The 20,012-nt window shown below is 40.8% G+C and overlaps 2 protein-coding genes across 2 annotated transcripts in view; one reads left to right on the top strand and one right to left on the bottom strand.

Moving 5' to 3' along the window:
- The window catches only part of RIOK2 (RIO kinase 2), a gene marked incomplete in the record, with an annotated part of 34,464 nt that extends 30,309 nt beyond the window's left edge, over positions 1 to 4,155 (bottom strand). The window contains 3 exon segments of the mRNA XM_034774272.1: positions 271 to 387; positions 2,399 to 2,537; positions 3,960 to 4,155. Of these exon segments, the coding sequence (XP_034630163.1) occupies positions 271 to 387; positions 2,399 to 2,537; positions 3,960 to 4,025 (322 nt within the window).
- Positions 4,156 to 4,361: 206 nt separating this feature from the next.
- Positions 4,362 to 20,012, top strand: part of LOC117879235 — a 142,189-nt gene continuing 126,538 nt past the window's right edge. Inside the window, exon 1 of the mRNA XM_034774274.1 lies at positions 4,362 to 4,496. The gene's annotated coding sequence lies outside the window, so the exon portion shown is untranslated. The remainder of the gene's footprint in view (positions 4,497 to 20,012) is intronic.

Below are 20,012 nucleotides of genomic sequence, written 5' to 3' on the forward strand. Positions count from 1 at the left end.
GAAAGCTTATGCTCTAATAAATTTGTTAGTCTCTAAGGTGCCACAAGTACTCCTGTTCTTTTTGCCGATACAGACTAACACGGCTGCTACTCTGAAACCTGATTTTGCGGATGGCATTGTATGGCATTTCAAACAGAATGACAATGTAGTTCAAGTTTCTGATAAATTAGTGAACTATTTAGCCATATGCAACTTTACTGGATTACTTGTGACAAGTCCAACATTCAATATAACAGCTATATTTGTTTAAAAAAATATTTTTAAAATTACCTGATTCTTTGCCAACACCCATCTGGTTTCCAACAGAGTTGACAACTTGTCGAGATGATAGAGTTTTCAAGGCAAGGTAATCATACCCTCCGTTAGTTAATCGGTAGCCCTGGACAGCTGAAAAGTATAAGAGAAAATTCTGTGAAATGTTATGCACACATCACCATTAGAATCTTTCTTTTTTAAGCCATCCTTTGGTAGTGTGTGAAAAGCCTCAACTTTAACTGCTCCACTCTAGTCAAGTAAAATTTCCTAAAATGTTCACTCTGAGATGCCAGCTAAATAAAACCAATGGAAAACAATGCATTCACATGAAGATATTGGGGTGGCTGAAGGGAAGGAAGCAAAAATGGTGAGAAAGAAAAAAGGGAATGGAAGGTGATAACTAAAGAGAGGGTGACAGTAAAGAATACAGGGTCAAGGATTCCAGGACTTTCTTACACATAATGAAGTGATGGCAAATTTTATATTTTTGTAGTATGAATAGGGGATGTCAAGAAAGAAAAAAAAAAATGCTTTGTTAATTGCTTACATAACCGTTATTCTCTAAGAGAATTATGGATTTACAATATATAAGAGAATGAGATAACTGCTACAAGAGACAGGATTTCCTTTGAACCTGGATAAACATTTGCTGATTGTATTGTTAAAAATACTCAGTGTTTAATGTTTTATGTGCTAATTTAATGTTTTAGCAAATATAAAAAAAATTATATATATCTATATACATCTCCTTCACATTTTTGATAGCTTTGCACTATACAAACACAAGTACGGAAAGTCTAACAGCAAGATAGGAACATATACAGAGGGTTTGTTATTGTCACTAAAAATCAAAGATTGGTTGCTCCAGAGAACAGAACTTATGGAAAGATCAATCAGTACTTATGTAACCCACATAACTTGGTGAAATTGTTGGCAGAATGGAATCTTGTTATAGTGATGCAGTCAAATTACTTCACCAGATCTCTGTTAAGGTTTTTAAAAAGACTATGAATGCTAATTTTTCCAAAAGGAACATACTCTAGTATTTCCACATCCACTCTTTTTTGACAAATTAATTTTGAATTTCTTTCCAAAAAAATCTAAAGATTCAGAATTCTATTTGTCAAAACCAAAAGCTCTCTCAGATACATCAAGCATTACAAATAATCATCACACATGTCAATACATTTCATTCTTATTATGGTAGGTCCTACTCCTACAAGACTTACACATTTGCTTAAATTTATGCATTCTAAATTACCCTACTTAAATTGAGGGGTCTACTGGTAGTGTGTAAAGATAAACATGTGCATATTTTTTTTGCAGGATTAGGACATTACTGTTCTGTATATATTTAGTACTCTGAATTTTCTGAATAATATTAGTATTATGCAGGCATTTTAGCAGACTCATCATAAAAATGTGCTGAGATTTGCACTTAAATTAGATTGAAATCTGACATTATACATCCTGTAGACTGAATTAACGTCTGGTCTATATTTAAAAGTTTTACCTATGTAACACTTTCTGTTAGGAATCTGATTTTTTTTACCAGAATAGTTATACTGGAAAAAGCTCTAGTTTGGACACATTTATGCTGGTATAAAGAAAACATACCAGTATAATACCAATATAGTTAAAACAGTATAATCTCCTTTGTGCAGATACACTTCTATCAGTATAATTAAAAAGTCTACAACTTTTCAGTGTAGTCAAGACTTCACTCTCCTCCTATGGCAAAATCTCTCTTAACCACGATTGGCTGTCCCCAGACCAGGGGTTCTCAAACTTCATTGTCACCACACTGACAACAAAAATTACTATATTACCCAAGGAGGGGGGGGACCAAAGCCTGAGCCCGGCCAATCCCTGCCACCCTGGGGTTTTGCATTTCAGTGTAATTGTGAAGAAATAAATGTGTGCACCTTGGATGACTATGCTAGAATGGACAGAGAGATTATTGTGGAATTGCACAGTCTGAGCACGTTTGGGCATTATGTTTAGGTAACAAGGCATTTGAACAGATACAAATGTTGTCTTCACTGATAATTTCTCTGATTTTTAACGATTGCATTGACAGGAAATGCACTTGAGCAACTTTAACTCAAAGCGAACTATGATTTTCATGGGGATTCATACTCACTTTTAGTTCGTTCATAAGCTAGGAGTTTGTGTTTCACTAACTCTCTCAGAATTTTGTTACATCCTCCATGTTTCAGGCTGGCTATGGAGGCAATCAAGCTAACAGGGACTATTTCATGATTCTTCATACCCATCTCCACCTGAAATAATAAATGAAAGACATAAATGAACCCTCCAAATAGACAATGAAATAGTAGTTCCCTACATCAAGCCTAAACTTACTTTCCATACATACATTGACATAAACATATTGTACTGCACAAAGTTTCTTTAATTTAACTCAGCCTTTAAATTTGTTCGCTTGACTAGCAGTATTGACAGAGTTGTTTGAAAAGAAAATCTATAATGCAAATGGAGAATCTCTTGTTTAGGGAATGTAACATAAGGCCTCTAACATATGTAAGGCTTGAGAATTTTAACAGAAACCTACTGTCCTAGACAGAAAACAAACTATGAACTAGAGGCCAATATGAGGGATGTATAGATAGAGGGCAGGACAAAAGGAGCACTGGATTTCCCAGTAGGATAATCCCTATGGGATCATGACCTAAGTTCTAAACCTTTCTGTTGCTTACTTGGGACAGCAAATAAAATGTTAAATGCCAGGCTTCTTGTAAGCTTCAATGTCCTGCTCCTGTTGGGAAATCAGAGCAGTAGTCAAGAGTCACCTTGAAGCTACAGAACCTACAGATCAGAGAAATTGCTTTATTTCTCACACACTACAATGATAGGTGCAATAGAAGGATTCAGATAGATAGATCGGTCTATGTTACATTTTTTGGAAGATTTCCCGGTAACAATGGTAAAAGTGCCAGAGTAGATAAGGCATAGGTGGCCACTGGCATTTTAAGCACATGTGTAGTAGGTCCGCTCTAAGAAGGATTAGATGATGCAGTGGTTAGAGAATCAGTGGCCACCAGGAGCCATGTCTACTTTAACATGCCCACTATTACTATCACAGGTAGAGCTGAAATGATGGGAAATTTTTATGGGGAAAAAGCCTAATGTTGACACCCTCATACTTCAGTAAGTGACTGGAAATCCAGCTCTGCTTAACCAGGTAATGAGTGCCTTTCAGCGGAAACGATTCCGATGCCTTTAAGTTGCTTCAAAGACCTAAACACAGCTGCACTTAGGACAGAACATAGCAGCTGCAGCAGCAACACCACACAACAATGTACATCAGGATATTAACCAACCAAAACCTTTACATTCCTGACACAGCCGGGGGGATCCAATTAGCAGCAAGTAGTTACAAAGCTTGAATTTAACACCCCCGAACTCACTGGTCGCCAGCGGAGACGTCTGAGCAGAACCAGGGCACCTCACCCCCCTGTCACCGAGCAGTGACTAGCTCCACACTCTGAATTCCCATTGTTACCGATAGCACCAGCCCCACCTCCTGCAGAGGCCCGGCCTGCCCGCCAAACACCGACCCTGCCCGACCTCGGGAGCGCGGACAGACAGATGAACGCAGCCAGCTTGGCTATTCCCTGCCGCGTTCCCTCTCCCGCTGTCCCGCGCTTGCGGCGCGGCGCGGCCCGGCCCGGGTGCCTGCTTACCGCCGTCAGGACTCTGAAGTGGTCGCGGGACAGGTAGCGGAGCATCACCACGTTCAGCCGGCCCATGGTCTCGGCCTGCTCCCCCCGTGCCACCCGACAGACGAGTGGTACTTGCCGGGGCCACAAGGAGCCGAGTCCCGGAAGCCCGTGTCCCAGTTCTGCTGCAGTCCGCGTGCGCAACCGCCGGGAAACGCAGAAGGTGGCGTTACTTCCGCCAAGCTGTGCCGGTCAGGCCCTAGCAGCTGCATAAACATTTATATTCCTGATCGGATATACGTCCGCGTAACCTCGCGACAGATCCATTGTAGAATACCCGTTCTCTAGGGTTGCTTTCGTAGGGCCAGGCTGAATTAACTGACTACCCTTTTCGCTCTAGGTTGTTTTACCATGAGCCATATATGTATCTGCCAGGATCGGCTGCCTAGGAGAAGCGTCCTTCTGCGAGACATAGAGCAGTAACTCGTTTCCCGAAGCAGAGGCTCTATCCCAGCGCCTGACCTCTGCACGGGCAATGAGCTCCAGGGGCCGCTGCCGCGGGTAACTTACAAAGTTACACCCCCAACTGACGACCAAAGTGGCAATGCCGGCTGCAACTGCATTGATATGACAAAACTAATGTAAACTATAAAAAGTGATTATTGGTTTGTCAACANCTTGGCCTCTCTTGAACAGTTTGTCAACTGCCCCAATGAATGTGGTGCAGACCCAGAGAGAGAGGCGGAGGACGGCATGTAACTGAGGAAAGAAGCATTGACTTGGTGAGCTATTCCCCAGGGTGACTAGGAGGAGGTGCCATCCTAGTGGTGGGGAAGCACACCATCATGGGGGTAGTTTAGTCTCGGGGCTTATTCAATCTATAGCCTCTATAGTGTGACTTATAGCATGAGTGCCAATTATAATGGTATGTTTTGAGATGTAGATTCATATCTGCTGGGAACCAGACTGAAATCACCAATTCATTTCACATAGGGTACTGAATAGTCACTAAATGGTGACAGAGTTTGGTCGCTTCCAACATGGGCTTGGTACAAATTGTTAACATAAAGTTGAAATGCTGCATATTCCATTACCAGTTTCCTGAGTCACCTGACTTTCTTTTTTCGTACTTCTGTATAGAGCAGGGGTCGGCAACCTTTCAGAAGTGGTGTGCCGAGTCTTCATTTATTCACTCTAATTTAAGATTTCGCATGCCAGTAATAGGTTTTAACGTTTTTAGAAGGTCTCTTTCTATAAGTCTATAATATATAACTACACTATTGTTGTTGTATGTAAAGTAAATAAGCTTTTTAAAATGTTTAAGAAGCTTCATTTAAAATTAAATTAAAATGCAGAACCCCCCAAGACCGGTGGCCAGGACCTGGGCAGTGTGAGTACCACTGAAAATCAGCTCATGTGCCACCTTTGGCACGCGTGTCATAGGTTGCCTACCCCTTGTATAGAGAAAGTGGTTTGGTCAGCTAGTGGCTTGTGGTCAAATTTAGGAGTCATAAGGTTTTGTGATCAATCATTCACTCTTTATACCCCAAATTAGGGCCTAACTATATTTATCCTGAGACCCGTGCTTCCTTTTGATTTGTTGATCTCTGTCATATATTTGGCATCTTGTATGCTCTGAGTGTGTCAAACTCCCTCTTTTGAGAGTTCTGATACACAGTTGAAATGGGAAATGCTATACAGAAGCCAATACATGTGTAGTTGGGCCTGAATTTCAACTGCTTAAGCAAGGGAAGGAAAGTCCAGGTGAGGAAGGAATAGCTTTTACGTAACAATTGAAAGAACTCTCCCAGCTGCCAAAGTTCTTCTGCACCATCCCATGCCAATTCTTATCTGCATGCACCTTCCTAATTCCTTCCCTGCAGTTTCACTTAGATATAGTATTCTTCACCTAGTCTTTGTATATGCAGAAGACAGTATATAAATATACTTCATTTACATTCTTTCACTGCTCTTGCAGTATCTACAAACCCTAGCTTTGTGCAGTGCAGAAAGAACTAGGATAGAAAAAACATGTATTATTGTCCTAATGCAGAGTAATGCATAGAGTTTAAATGTATCAGAATTCTCATTTTTAACACTCTTGGTAAATAAATTTAATGAATTGCAAAAATTATTTTGATTCTATTCCTTCCCCAATACTTTTTATAACTAGTCCTTTGAGATCTGGGTGCATCTTGTTTTTTCTTAGGTTACCTTTATGCATTCTCAGTTATTGACACACATAATATTCCTTTAACATAACATTAAAATGGTGCATCCAAAAGAATTTATGTCTGGAACATTATGATAAACACAAACTGCCACTAAAAATAGAAACACAACCAGAAGTAAAGTCAGTACACAAACTCCTTCAGATTACACCAGAAGAAGCACTTGGAAACACAAAAATGACCCTGTTTTGTTTATAGTTATGCATATTTTTTCTGGATAGCCAAATCAAATAGTGCTTATTTCTCAAGGGGTTAAAAAATGACATTTTTGGGAAACAGTGATTGTATACTGCATCTATCAGGTAGATGGGTAGTAATGTCAAAAAGCTTGCATGTGAGGATGCTGGTTGAATTAAATGAACATCACCAGGACTGAGTGAAAATGTAAGGTTTGGCTGGAAGAAGAGTGAATTTAATAAAAGTAATAATTATTTTAAAAATAAAGATTGTCTTTAATCTTTTTTTTTCCCCTTTCAAAAAGAAAAACAACACCCATCCACATCAGTGGGTGGGAGAGTTTGATGGGGCCAGTGGTGAAAGGGGCATAGTCTGAGTAGCAAGGGAGGGAGACATTCACCAGGGGACAGTAGGTAACTCCTCCCCCTGGGAGACTCCAGCGATCATTGGCCAGCTGGGAGAGAGGGGTGCTGATTGGCTGGCTCCTAGGATTTAACCTAGCACAAGGGCCAGGTAGAGCCTCTGTCAGCTGCGTTCCAGCAGTCTATCCTACCCACCTGACCTAGGAATGGGAACCCGGCCTGACAGATGCCGCGGGTCTAGCCGATCACTTGTTTAGGGGGTCAGGCAGGAATTTTTTTCTCCGTGGGACAATTGGCAGAGGCCCAGGAAGTTTTTTGCCTTCCTTGCAGCACTTTCAAGCCACAGTAGGTTAAGTAGGAACATACTTAGTACCTAACTGAGGTACTAGGATAGAATTCTTTATTCGTCACAACTTGTGGCCAGTTTCCAGTGCACTTAAGAGAATAAAATGAACAGTTCCCAGAGATAAAAGACCTGGGATTTTGGTGTTGGGCCTTGGGTTCATGTATTAGGGTAAGACTTTTTGTCTTTCATGGGCTGATGTCAGACCTTGTGGCCCTCACAGGTCAAGGTCCCCACCCTGCTGCCCTCTCTGTCCCCCTCACAGGGGAGAGGTTGCTAGGACTCAGAGAGGAGAGCCTATGCTGCGTTGTGTATGGGTGCCAGTTACAGGTTATATGGTAAGGAAAGTATTGGTGATGGGCAGGTGGCATCCCTCCCCTGTGTTAAAGTTTAATAAAAGTTGTGGCCTGCTGCTTAAGTCCATGCATGTGTGTGTTCTCATTTTGCCACTGTGTCCACATCAAGCTCATTTTCTTATGTTTACAGCAGACCCAAAACATTGTTAGCCTATACTTTTTATACATCAAATAGGTAATAGTGCTGTTTGGTAATATGTATGTGCCTTATTCAAACAGTGATTTGTTTGCCTAAATAAGGCCTAGATCCTGCAAAGACTTAAGCAAATGCTTAACATAATACACGCTGAGGCCTGGTCTGCACCATACATTTACATCAGTGTAAGTTGCCTTGCATCAACCTATTTATGCATGTGTCTATATTCAAATTTGTATTCAGTTGATGTAAGTATTGCATTACGGCGATTCAGTAAAACTACCTCTTAAAACAGCATAGAACCATCGTCGATCTACTGTTGTAAACAAATAAAAAAACAAACAACATCAACAAAAAAAGAGAAGGAGAGAATATACCTAACTATAGTTTGTTTATTCAAATACACAGAAGTGAAATAGTAATATACTAGAATTACAGGATATGTTTGCTACACACAGGTTACCTATGGAGATAATTTCAGATAATGAAGTTCAGTTTACTATTAAGAAATTCCTAATTTTTTCAGGAGAAATAAGTGTGCTAGTTCTATTCTTTATCACCTTGGGCATATCATTTCACCCCTGTCCTTGTGTTCCCTTGCTCTGTTTGTTTATTACGAGTTCTTAGGGGAAGGGACTGTCTCTTGCTATATGTGTATACAAGGCCTAGCACAATAGACCTGGAGGTGTTACAATAATAAACATAAAAAATTTAGCATAAGGGACTGCATGAAAAAAACAGAAAACACATTATGGGATCACAGTTTTTTAACAAATCTAGTTTAGGGAGGGGTGTGCCATGCATAACTACGTAACTGTTATGGGTTTGTTTTCTATGTACTGAACCTTTAAGTGTTTTAGGGATCTGCTTTCTGTCAGAGGCAGCTGTGACTGTGTCTTCAGTTCAGAGGCAGCTTATTTCAGAAGGGAGATACACTGCAGTCTCTCATGGAGTTTGTTTTCCCTTAATCTCAAAAAGCCATTCTGACTAGAAGTATATGAGTGTTCTGTGTTTGAAAAGGCATCATTGTTGGTAGTGGTGCCAAAGAGGATTGGGTGTGGATGTATGAGCTGAGGAGGTATGAGTTTTTGAGGTCAGACAGCAGGAAATGGTGATATTTTTGGGGAAAATAAAGAGGAAGACAGTGTGGGAAGTGAGGCAGGAGAGTGGAGGCAGCAGGGGAGAATGGCGAAATGCACAGTGGTTAGATGTGAATGATGCCCAGAAGAGGAAGGTATGTGTGTGTCAAGGGGTAGAAGATAGAAAACAAATAGTACCAGTCAAGACAGAGTTGAATCCTAAGAACTGCACTGATGTCAGAGGTTCCTGAGTCTGAAAGCTCTCTCCCTTGGCTCCTCTTGCTGCTATAGATGCCTCAAGGATGGAGGGTCTGGGTTCTTTTATAAACCACCCCCAGGAAATGGTGGACCTGGTGGAGGTGTGCCATGTGTAAGGGAGGCTGCTGGGCCCCTGGAGCAGCTTTGTGGTGTGATGGTGGTTGCTCAGGGTCTAGAGTGCTTGACTTTCTTCTCTGGCTTTTGCAATTGCTATATTATGAATTATTTGGGAACTTTGTGCTGATTCATCTTTACAGTAAATGATTAATATGCTTAATATTCACTTGGGTGGTTTTTTGTTTAAACCTTGGTGTAGGAGAAATGTTTGTTATGCTGTATGCAGATAAATGAGTTTATTAAAGAAATATAGTGCTCTGTTTCTGATGCTGTGGCTGCAATATGTACAATTACAGTGGATTCTTTAAAGCTCTTAGAAAAAGTCACTGATCCAAAAATAATACATCTTCTGAAGAAGCTATGAAAGGGACAAAGAATAAAAGATTGGAGGCTGGAATTTCTACAGAGTATAGTTAGTGTCTTAGTGAATTTCCATACTTTGAAATCTTTTGGTTTCTTGTAAATTTAACCTTAATTTTGATTTTTTTTTTAAATGCTTGTCTTTTGCTAACTATACAGTGTTGTTGTAAGGATTTTTACCGTTAAACTACTGATATGTACTCTTAACTTCTTCACAGGCAAAATTTGTTTTTTGTTTGGGAAGGTAGACTACTTCACAAGTAAAGAGTTAGATACTCCTAGTGCTGTAATTTGTGGGCAAATTCAGTAGTATCTGTGGTCCAGCCCCAACTCCCGTTGAAGACTGTGGGAATCTTTCCACTGACTTCAATGAGAGTGAATTGAACTATATATGCTCAAGATGAACAACAGCCTTAGGCATTAGAATTTTATTTGGTGAGAAAATAACCCAAGGGTCCTGATTAACATTTATCTGTAAGCTTCTTGAAAAATGCTATAAACTGTCAGAGGCGGCAGGTCAGGCTTACTCTCCCTTTCAGTACTGCACTGCAAAGTTGTCATATTAATTAATTAATTTAGTTATTTATTCACTTGTATAACTGTAATTCCTAGGGGCTCCAGCCATAGAGCAGGATCTCTATGCTAGGCGCTGTACAAAAAGACTGTCCCTGCCCTGTAACTGTTACCTATGTAAATTAATGAAAATTCCAACATTATAGCACACTCAAAAGTATCTTAATCTGTTCTGTCTTTAATTACTTCAAATTTTTGCAACATTACAGCTCTCCCCCACCCCAGCTTAGCTAAGGAAAAAGAAGATGATGTCACCTAGACACCATTCCAAAAAGGAGTTTTGCGGTATGCCTGCTGAATTTATTTCCTGACGTTATGATGCTGGCTTTAAGATTTTGTTAAAGCATCTTGTATCTTTTAATTGGATCTTTGAATTCTCTTTTTTTAGGGTAGCATTTTCATTTCAGTAGATTTATTGTGCATTTAAAAAATCTTCACTATTGTCCTTCCTTTTTCATTTACCTTTGTTACATATTATAAGTAAAAGGTAATGTTAGATCAAACAAATAACATTTATACTTTATATTCTAATTTGTGATGAACTGTCTTAACCCAATCTTGACTTATTTTTCTATCAATTATAGTTACATCAGTACAAATTTACATTTTTTTTCTCCCAAAAATATTACCTATGGAAGCTAGTAGTTTTTGTCTCTCTAAAATCCTTGATGATACTTTAATTACATTTCACTGTTCCAATTGGGAGCAATAATTACAGAAATAAAATTAATCAGAACAAAACAAGTATTTCTGAACTTCTGAGCTTTGATAATTTGGGGCCCAATCCTGCCATGATCTCTGGTTAGGTGGACCTCGTGATTTCACGAAGCTCTTTTGAAGTAAATGGCATTGAGGAGTCCATCTGTACATGGTTTAGTGCAGCATCAGGGCCTTGGTTACTTAGGGATGTCTACCCTGCAGCTGGGAGTGTGCTTCCAAGCCTGTGTAGACAGACACAAGCTAGCTCTGCTGGAGCTAGCATGCTAAAAACAGCAGTGTGGACACTTGTGGCAGGGGCAGTGGCACAGGCTACCCACCTGAATATGGACCCAGGGGGTCAGGTGGGCTTGTCCTGGGATGGCTAGCCCTTGCTGCTGCCTGTGCTGCAATGTCCATGCTGCTGTTTTTAGTGTACAGCTCTAGCAGAGCTAACGTATGTCTGTCTGCTGGGATGGGAAGCACACTCCCAGTTGCAGGACTGTGCAGTCCCTACCCTTAAGAACTCGTAATAAACAAAACAGACATGCCTTTAGGGTCCTTTATTTCAGGTCATTACTCACATGATGAGTAATCCCATTGATTTCACAGGAGTGCAGATAGTCTCACTGGCTATTTTTTTGTGTCCCCCGCCCATTTCTTAGTAGAATTCTAGGAAGCGTCTGATCTTTATTGCTTACATTTTCGTCTTTCTTCAGCTTAGGTAGAATTTGGCTGTTTTTATTCTCACTAATGTGATTTAATTATGTTGATTTTGCTGAGCACAACTCTTCATTGTGCTCATAAATTCTGGATCATCTCAGGCCTCAAGAGTCTGGAGACTTTATTTATGAGGATTAATTTGTAGAACACTGCTGAGGGTGTATCATTTTATAATACTGTCTCTTGATACACAATAGTATTATCCACATTTTACACATGAGGAATTGAGGCACAAAGATGAAAACCAAAATTGTCAAAACTTTTAACTAATTGTAGAGGCTCAATGTAAGTGTAGGGCCTGAGTTTCCAGAGTACTTAACACTTTATATGTTCAGAGGAGGATTCCCATTGATATCAGTTGCTGTTGTGAGTGCTCATCTTTTCTGAAAATCAGACCGGGGGTGTTTCAAGTTGGGTACCCAGAAAATGAGGAACAAACAGTGGCCACCTTTGAAAACTTTTGTTTGTGATTTGTCCAGCATTACATAGAAACTCTGTGGCAGAGGCAGGGATAGAATCCAGTTCTCCAGGATGGCATTCAGCTGCCTTAACCATGAGACCATCCTTTCTCTTCCTGCAACTCCCTGCCTCATTTGTTCATTACACATCTTCCAACTTCTGCAACAAATGAAGCAGAGATCCTACAGACTATAGTCTCTTTAACTATGCTACGTTTATCCATTCCCATAGCACAATCTGTGCACTGAATAAAAATGGTTGTGTAGAAAAAAATAGTATGTGGTCATGTAACTAAAGACTATATCATAATTCATCTGCACAAGGAGGATAATTTAAGATTACACAGGCAATGTTCATTCTGGCATTTTTAAAATGTTGAGCACTTGACTTTGGAAACTTCATGTTCTTTTGACATAGTTTTTAATTTAATTTAAGTTTTTAAACTTAAAAATTGAAAAAAAAATGTAATGTAGAACTATCTTGACTCCACGTGAGTCATTTGTGGAAGCTATTGAAGTAACTGATAACAGTAAAGGACTGCAGTCTTTTATGTTGACGTGCCACTAGAGGGGGTGTAGAGACAGTTTGCCAGTGGATTTTACAGGCATTTTCTAGACAGCAAAGGAATGATGCTCATCAGGAATAATGCTCAATTCCAGGTTTGGTTGGGGAGTGTGCTCTAATGGTCACAGAGCCTTCTGACCCTGTCCTGCTCCTATCCACTCGTCCTCCCCAGCTCCTGCTCCTAATCACCCCCCCCCCTGTTTTTTTTTCCAGCCCTGGTCCTCTCTTCCCTCCAGCTCCTGCCCCTAGCTTTCTTGCCCAACCCCTCTCTCCTACTTTCTCCTACCCTTTTCCTCTCCAGGGATCCTGCCCGCTTTCCCTCCCTTTTTTTGTCTTCCCCCATCGCTGGATCCTGCTGCTAACCATCCTCACCATCTGCATTTCTTCCCTCTTGCCCTCATTCTTCTGAATTTGAGTGAGGCAGCTTCCGCCTTCTCCCTCAGTTTGCCTGGGCACCAGCAGGGGAGCATTGAGAGCTCAGGACTGTATGTCTCTTTCTGCTCTCACTTCTACTGCCTAGTGCCACAACAACCCCACAACTACTGTAAAAAGCAATTGCAGGGAAAGTTCTATTCAGCCACTTCAATTCAGGGCTGGAGCATGCTCAGTGGCTCTGTGCATGTACAGTCTGATTACCAGGGTTGGCTCTGGGCACCCACATTCACGAGTGGGGGGAATGGAGGAGGGAGCTCTCTGTGGCTCAAAAGCTTGTCTCTCTCACCAACAGAAGATACTACCTCACCCACCTTATCTCTCATAATTTTATTTCTCCGTTACAAAAATATTGGTGTGACAGGATAACTTCTCAGGTGTTCTCTACATACAAATTTGCACCAGTTTAGTAAAACCTATTTAGTTAAACCAGTGCAAGCCCAGGTGTGGACAGTTTTAGGGCTTGTTGATGCTTGAAATGCTACAGTTGTAGCTCTTCAGTGTAGACCCTACATACCGATGGGAGGGGTTTTCCCGTTGTTATAGGTAATCCACCTCTTGAGAGGTGGTAGCTAGGTCGACAGAATTCTTCCATTGGACTAGTATTGTCTAAACTGGGGGGTAGGTTGGCTTAACTATGTCACACAGTGGGGTAGATTTTTTTCACACCCTGAGTAATGTAGCTGGGTCAACGTAACTTTTTAGTGTTGACCAGGTTTTATTTCAGTTTGAGTGGTTTATTTTGGTTTCTCTTAATCCAGCTGTTTAAACTAAACAGAAATAAACCCAAATAAGTGGCCCCACTGGGATTTGCACTGGTTGAACTAAACCAATACAATTCTGCATATAGACAAACACTTTGTTTAATAATTAAATAAGTTTATAAAATCCTTCAAGTAAACCTAACCAATTTCTCTACGGGATCCTCTTCCCTTTCAGTTGTCTATGAAGCAGCCTCAGGGACCCCAGCATTTCCCTCTATGGGTTCCTGCTACTAAATTTGTTTCCAGTACTACTGATCACTGAGCATGGGTTCTTGAGTGGTTTGTTTTTTAGATTATTTTTATATAAAATAAAAAAATCAGGTCAATCACCCATTATATAACTCATGATATACAACAAGAAACATTAAATAAACCTTTAAGTTGGGCCGAAACCCAGATAAGTGAATTTTCACCTGCAGTCATTGGGGGAATACAGTTGACCCGAAGAGGCTAATGTGACTTCTCTCTCTATAAATTAGTTTGCTTCCCCATTCAAAATTGTATTCCAGATTGTTTGGAGAAGTACAATAACACAGTGCTTCTTTTGTCTGAAGTTTGGGGACCCACTTTAGGAGATTTGTGTCGTTACATGTCCTTAAAATATAACAAGTACAACAGAGAAGGAAGAAGTAGCAGGCTGTTTTTAGAAAGGCAAATCTGAGCAAACAATACTATAGCAACATTACTCTCTTGTTACAATTCTAAAGTATAAATCCACTTACATTTTTTATGGGTTTCATAAAATGGATTTAAGTGCTTGTGACAATTTTATGTATAACAGTAAAATGACAATATGGGGATACAAAATAAGAATATAAGTTCTTACTTGTAAGGAGGAAGAGAAGGCATTTTTCTTAGGCACACATTTTGATTTTTCCACAAGATGCAGGCTTTCTCAGCCCCATCAACTTGGTGCTTTATGACTTACTGGACTTTGTATTAGACATTTTTGAAAATCTGGGATGGATCATTTGCTGTCTAGTTTTTAGGTAAGCCCGCCATCCCCCCACACACGAGGAGTTGTGTATGTGATGTTTTATCATTTAGGGAATTGAGGAGGTTGTCTTTTTAAAAACTACTATTGTACACAGCCAACGTGAGTGAATGAAACATTGAACTGCACAAAGTGTCTTTGGAAATATAGCCTTTATTTGGTTGGGGAGTCTGGAAATGTATTTGATAAATTTTGTGGTTCTGGGCACAGTGCAAATGAGACATTTTCTGGTACTGCAGTATGTAAATCTATGAAATGTTTTTTCTGGCTCTGCTATGTCCTACAACTCGCCAACAACTCTTGTAATAATTTCTAACACTGAAAGGAAACATATTGGATACAGACTTCTGATTTAATAAAACCCTCAAAATAGGTTTTTAGGTTAAATATATTTATAACATGCAGGTGTCTGAGACAGTATCATAACATATGTACACATAAACTTAGTGCAGAATAAAAGCTAAAATGCACTTTGGGGGAAATTATTTTCTTGTTTGGGGCAATCACACAATTTTATTACTGGAAAAAACCGCAATTGTCTCTCACGCTATAGATTGTATCAAAACTCAGTTCACTGTTTTTTTTTTCAGGTTTTCTCCCACCCTAACCATGCACTTTGAGAAGTTTGAGGAAACAGCATAACTTTTTTTTTTTTTCTTATATGTTAAGAAACGATTCATTCTGCACTGTGAAAATTCCCAGTTACCACAGGCCAGACCCCTACGTTTATGGTGCCTTTGCTAGGGCTGAGGAAATAAGTTTGAATAGAACAAGAACCAAACCTAGGGTGAAATTATGACCCTAAAAAAGTCAATGGGAGTTTTGCTATTGACTTCAGTGGGTCTCTCTAGACAGCAAAGAAAATCCTGAGGCTGGCCCATGTCAGCCAACTTGGGCTTACGAGTCTTGGCTGTCAGGCTGTTTCGTTGTTGAGCAGACTTCTGGGCTCCAGCTGGAGCCCAAGCTCTGGGACCATCCCACCTTGCAGGGTCCTAGAGCCCAGGCTCTAGTCCGAGCCCTGAAGTCTACACAACAATGAAACAGCCTGGCAGCCCAAGCCCTGTGAGCTCAAGTCAGCTGTCACGGGCCAGCTTCAGGTTTTTCTTTGTTGTGTAGACATACCCAATGGGGCCAGGATTGCACCCCTGAAACTTAACCCAAAATTTAAACTGAACCATCTTAGAGGTATGAAAACATATATCTAATTCTTTGATTTTAAATATTCATTTTCACATTCCTGCACTACTATGAATGATTATCAAAATTAATCCAAATCTCGTTTGAAGTTCGTTCATCAGTAGCACATGTAAATTCCTTCTCGGTAGTCCCAGCAGACAGACTACTTAAAGAAACAGCTTTTAGCACTTAGACTCATAGAGTCAACAAAGTCTAGCATGTTGATCCAGTGGATGCTTTTCCCCAGTTTTGTTATTGTTGACGCTTTGCACTGAAGAAGCCTTCAGTTCACTGAAGCCTTTTCAGTACCCATATAACTGACCTCATTCTCAGTATTAGTTGTCATTTTGGTGCTCACCTGTCCATTTCTGGCTCTTCTGACGTGCACTGTTTTTTTGCTTTCTTTATTTTTCAGATTTTTATGGAGGCAGGTTCTCAATTGCTTTAAACAGTGTAAAGAACATGGGTGTTTGAGACAGATAATTGTGACCAATGCCACTGTTGTCTCTGAGAGGACCATGATTGTCTGGGTCTGGGATGCACCATCTTGACCAAGATGTCAACCTCTAATTGACAAAGCAGAGCTGTTTGAGACTTTTACTGACTCATGTTTCACGGTTTAAGCCAACTCAAACTACTTGGGTTTAGGAAGAAATTTCCTTGGGTGCAGGTTATCTCATAACTCCTTTCTGCAGGGTTTCTTGCACCTTCTTATGAAGCAATTGGTGCTGTCTGCTTTCAGAGACAGGATACTGGACTAGATAGATCATTGGTTTGATCCAATCCAATATCTAACTGAATCTCATGGCTGGGGTCCCCATAGAATAGTTTTACTCGGGTCCACATATTTCCTGAATCTGTCCCTGCTGTTTTCTCCCTTCAGTTTAGTTCTACTCTTATTACAGAGATAACATACTGGACATACACCGTTTGTCCACATTGTAAGTTATGGTTTTTAAAATTTTATCCAAATCTTTCCTCCGTACATTAGAAAAACAATTACAATTCTTGGACAAAGGTTGGACAAAGGTCATTCTGTGACCAGTTATGACTGAAATTGACCCTTACCAGGCTTAATTTCAAACCCATTTAATATGTCTATTTTATAATGTCCTTGCAGTATAATCTGTGGTGATGATACCATTTGTACTTCCTTTCTCATCAGCAGCATTAAACTGAGATGTACCAGTACCGTTACCATTCCATATTCTTTGCTTTAATAATTGAGATACTTGCTGCTGCCATCTAATCTTCTATGGTAGCATGTGGGCAAGTGAGACATTTATGCAATATTCTCCACTAACAATATTCTCTGTCACAGTCAGAACAATTTGAAATGTCTTCCATGTCTGTGTTTCTTTAAGAAAATGGCTTGCTGTCTGTTATGGGATGAATTAATTTGAGTAAAGTGCTTTCCTGCTGAAATTTTACTCTTACCCTTTCAGATCTGTATTTCATCTGTTAAAATTACCGGCAGAAGTTAAAAAATATTTTTGAAGGGTTTATTCATAAGAATTTCAATTGTTTTAGTTTCATCTGTTCTGTCTGTAGAGGACACATTTAGATGCTTGGAACAACTGTTACTATTAGTTTGTATAATTTGTAATTTTGTGTGTCTCTGTGTGATTGTGATCTAATAATTAAATTTTAGCATGAAGCTGATTAAAGACTTAGCGCTCATCAGATATATTTGGGTTTCCTTTACATAAGCTTGAAGAATTCTTCTTTATCAGGGTGACCGATTTGTACTAGAGCAGGGGTTCTCAAACTTCATTGCACCGAGACCCCCTTCTGACAATAAAAATTGCTACACAGCCCCAGGAAGGGGCACTGAAGCCTGAGCCCACCCAGGCCCCGCCACTCTGGGCAGAGGGGTCAAAGCCCGAAACCCACCACCCCAGGCTAGGGGGCCAAAGCTGAAGCCCAAGGGCTTCAGCCCCAAGCAGAAGGCATGTAATCTGAGCCCCGCCGCCCAGGGCAGAAGCCCTCATGCTTTGGCTTTGGCCCCAGGCGGTGGCGCTCGGGCTTCAGCTTCGGTCCTGGGCCCCAGCAAGCCTAAGCAGCCCTTGCGACCCCATTAAAATGGGGTCCCGACCCACTTTGGGGTCTCAACCCACAGTTTGAGAACCGCTGTACCAGAGTCAGCCAGGCTGCCAGGTTCTATGTATCCTGAGCCAAAAGGGACCGAAGACTTTATTTCATTTAGTTAGTCATTGTGTCACCACACTTGCTTGTGTGCCACTAGTTGGCATCACACAGCTGCATGACCCTATTGTATTGTGTGGAAGGAGTTAAGAAGCTGTATTAAGTAGTGTAGAAATAGTTCAGAAAAGAGTAATAATAATGAATGATGTTTCTTGGCTGGGAATGTTTGCCTCAAAAACAACAGCTTCTAGTTTGTTTTCACTTATGCCACCTAAAGCTCAGGTACCTGCTGTCAAACTGATGAGTCTCTGGCAAAGTTATGTTCCAGTGAAGGAAGGGTTTGCATAGTCATAGTGACGGGGAAAAGAGAGAACCTCTATGTAATGCTTGCGTAACGCGGACAGACTCGGTTGGCGGTGGGCAGGATTGAATTGGGGACCTCTGGAGCTTAGTGCATGAGCCTCTACTGCATGAGCTAAAAGCCAACTGGCTGTTAGCTAAGGCTGTAGAGCAGACTCATTTTATCTCTCTCTTTAAGTGGTCTCGGTGCCACTAGATGGGACAGAATACCACATCCAGAATGTGTGTAGGTTACATACTTCCCCTAGCTGAGGAAGCGCGTCCCAAGCTTTAAAGACTTCCCAGTTGAAATCCTGGATGAGCCCCCAGTTGTAACGCCGACAGACCCTGGTCGTTGGCAGGTGGGATTGAACCAGGGACCTCTGGAGCTTAGTATCTCTCTCTCTAAGTGGTCTCAGTGCCACTAGATGGGACAGGTTTCAGAGTAGCAGCAGGTTTAGTCTGTATTCTGTTCTTTAGAGGGGACAAAATACCACACCCAAGAGGTGTGTGGGTTACACTTGCCAGAAATATATAATTATATTTTTGTAGAAGTGTGTTAATAAATTTATGGTGAGGGTGTTTTTTTTTTTGTTTTTTTTTAGAATGGCTCCTGTTTTCTTGACTCTGCTCCCATTGACTTCAGTGGGAGCACAGTTACATCAGTACTGGCTGCTTTTGAAATTCCACTCTTAACATTATCCTGTGGTTACAGAAGATATGCTGTGCAACACTTAGCCAGCCTGAAAACAGGCTATTTCCATTAGTACTGGTGAGATGTCTGCCTTTAAGATGATGTTTTCTTCATGGTTAACCATAGTCAAGAAAGTATTGACGCTGCATCAATCTGGACCTAAATTCTCAGGCAGGAGTCCTGTTTCTCCACCTGCCATACAGCCTCTGCGGTAGTTTCAGGTACATTTAAAAAATAGATCTTGTTTAAAGAAGGTAAATTGATTACTATCATCAATGCAGTATCATTGTATTGTTTATATTGATTTAAAATTAATTTTATTTTGTCCCGAAGTGTAGAACTATTATAGGTGGGGCTGATAGCTTGTCTTATTATTAAGATTGCCTGACACTTCCCATTATAAGACAGTTTTCAGTTACTTATAATTTTCCCAAACTTTAAATATTTGGACTGAATTTTTGCATGCAGGATATCTGCCTCAGGCTGATTTTGTTGGGGGGGAGAACGGAGTTCAGCCATTTCAGAGAAGGAGATAGTGAATAATCCATTATTTTGCCCATGTAAAAAAATTCATTGGACAGCATTAGCACGCCTCTGCTTTGGAGCAGGGATTTGGTATTTGGCACAGGAGTATGTGCCTTTTGCTGTCCCCATGAAAATCTGCCCAAATTATGTGCCTTTGAAAAATCATACTTTGCACTGCCCGGTGAGACTTGCTTGTGCTTAACAGCTAAAATCTCTGAGTCCATCATTGCTTGGGCGGGAGGGAGCAGAGATGGAGTTGGAACTCAGAAAGCAAGCCTGGAGTGAGAGACTAAGACTGGCTGGGCAAGGACTGCAATGAGAGGCCTGAGGAATCGAGACTGGACGTGGGTAGGAAAGGAAAAAGGGGCTAGCACAAGGAGCCAGGGTCAGCAAGGAGCAGAGTGGGATTTATTCCTCCACCCCAATCCCCCTGCCGGAGCAGGGCCCTCTCACACACTTGCTTGTGTAACAGGCAGTGCGGTGCTAGGTACTGTGCTGGCAATGGTGGGAAGAATCCTGGTCTCAGCTTCTTGCCAGCCAGCACTGCGGTGTCTCCCTTAGGCCTGCGAGGAGT

This window comes from Trachemys scripta, chromosome 6 (assembly GCF_013100865.1).
Source record: "Trachemys scripta elegans isolate TJP31775 chromosome 6, CAS_Tse_1.0, whole genome shotgun sequence".
Classification (NCBI taxonomy): domain Eukaryota; kingdom Metazoa; phylum Chordata; order Testudines; family Emydidae; genus Trachemys; species Trachemys scripta.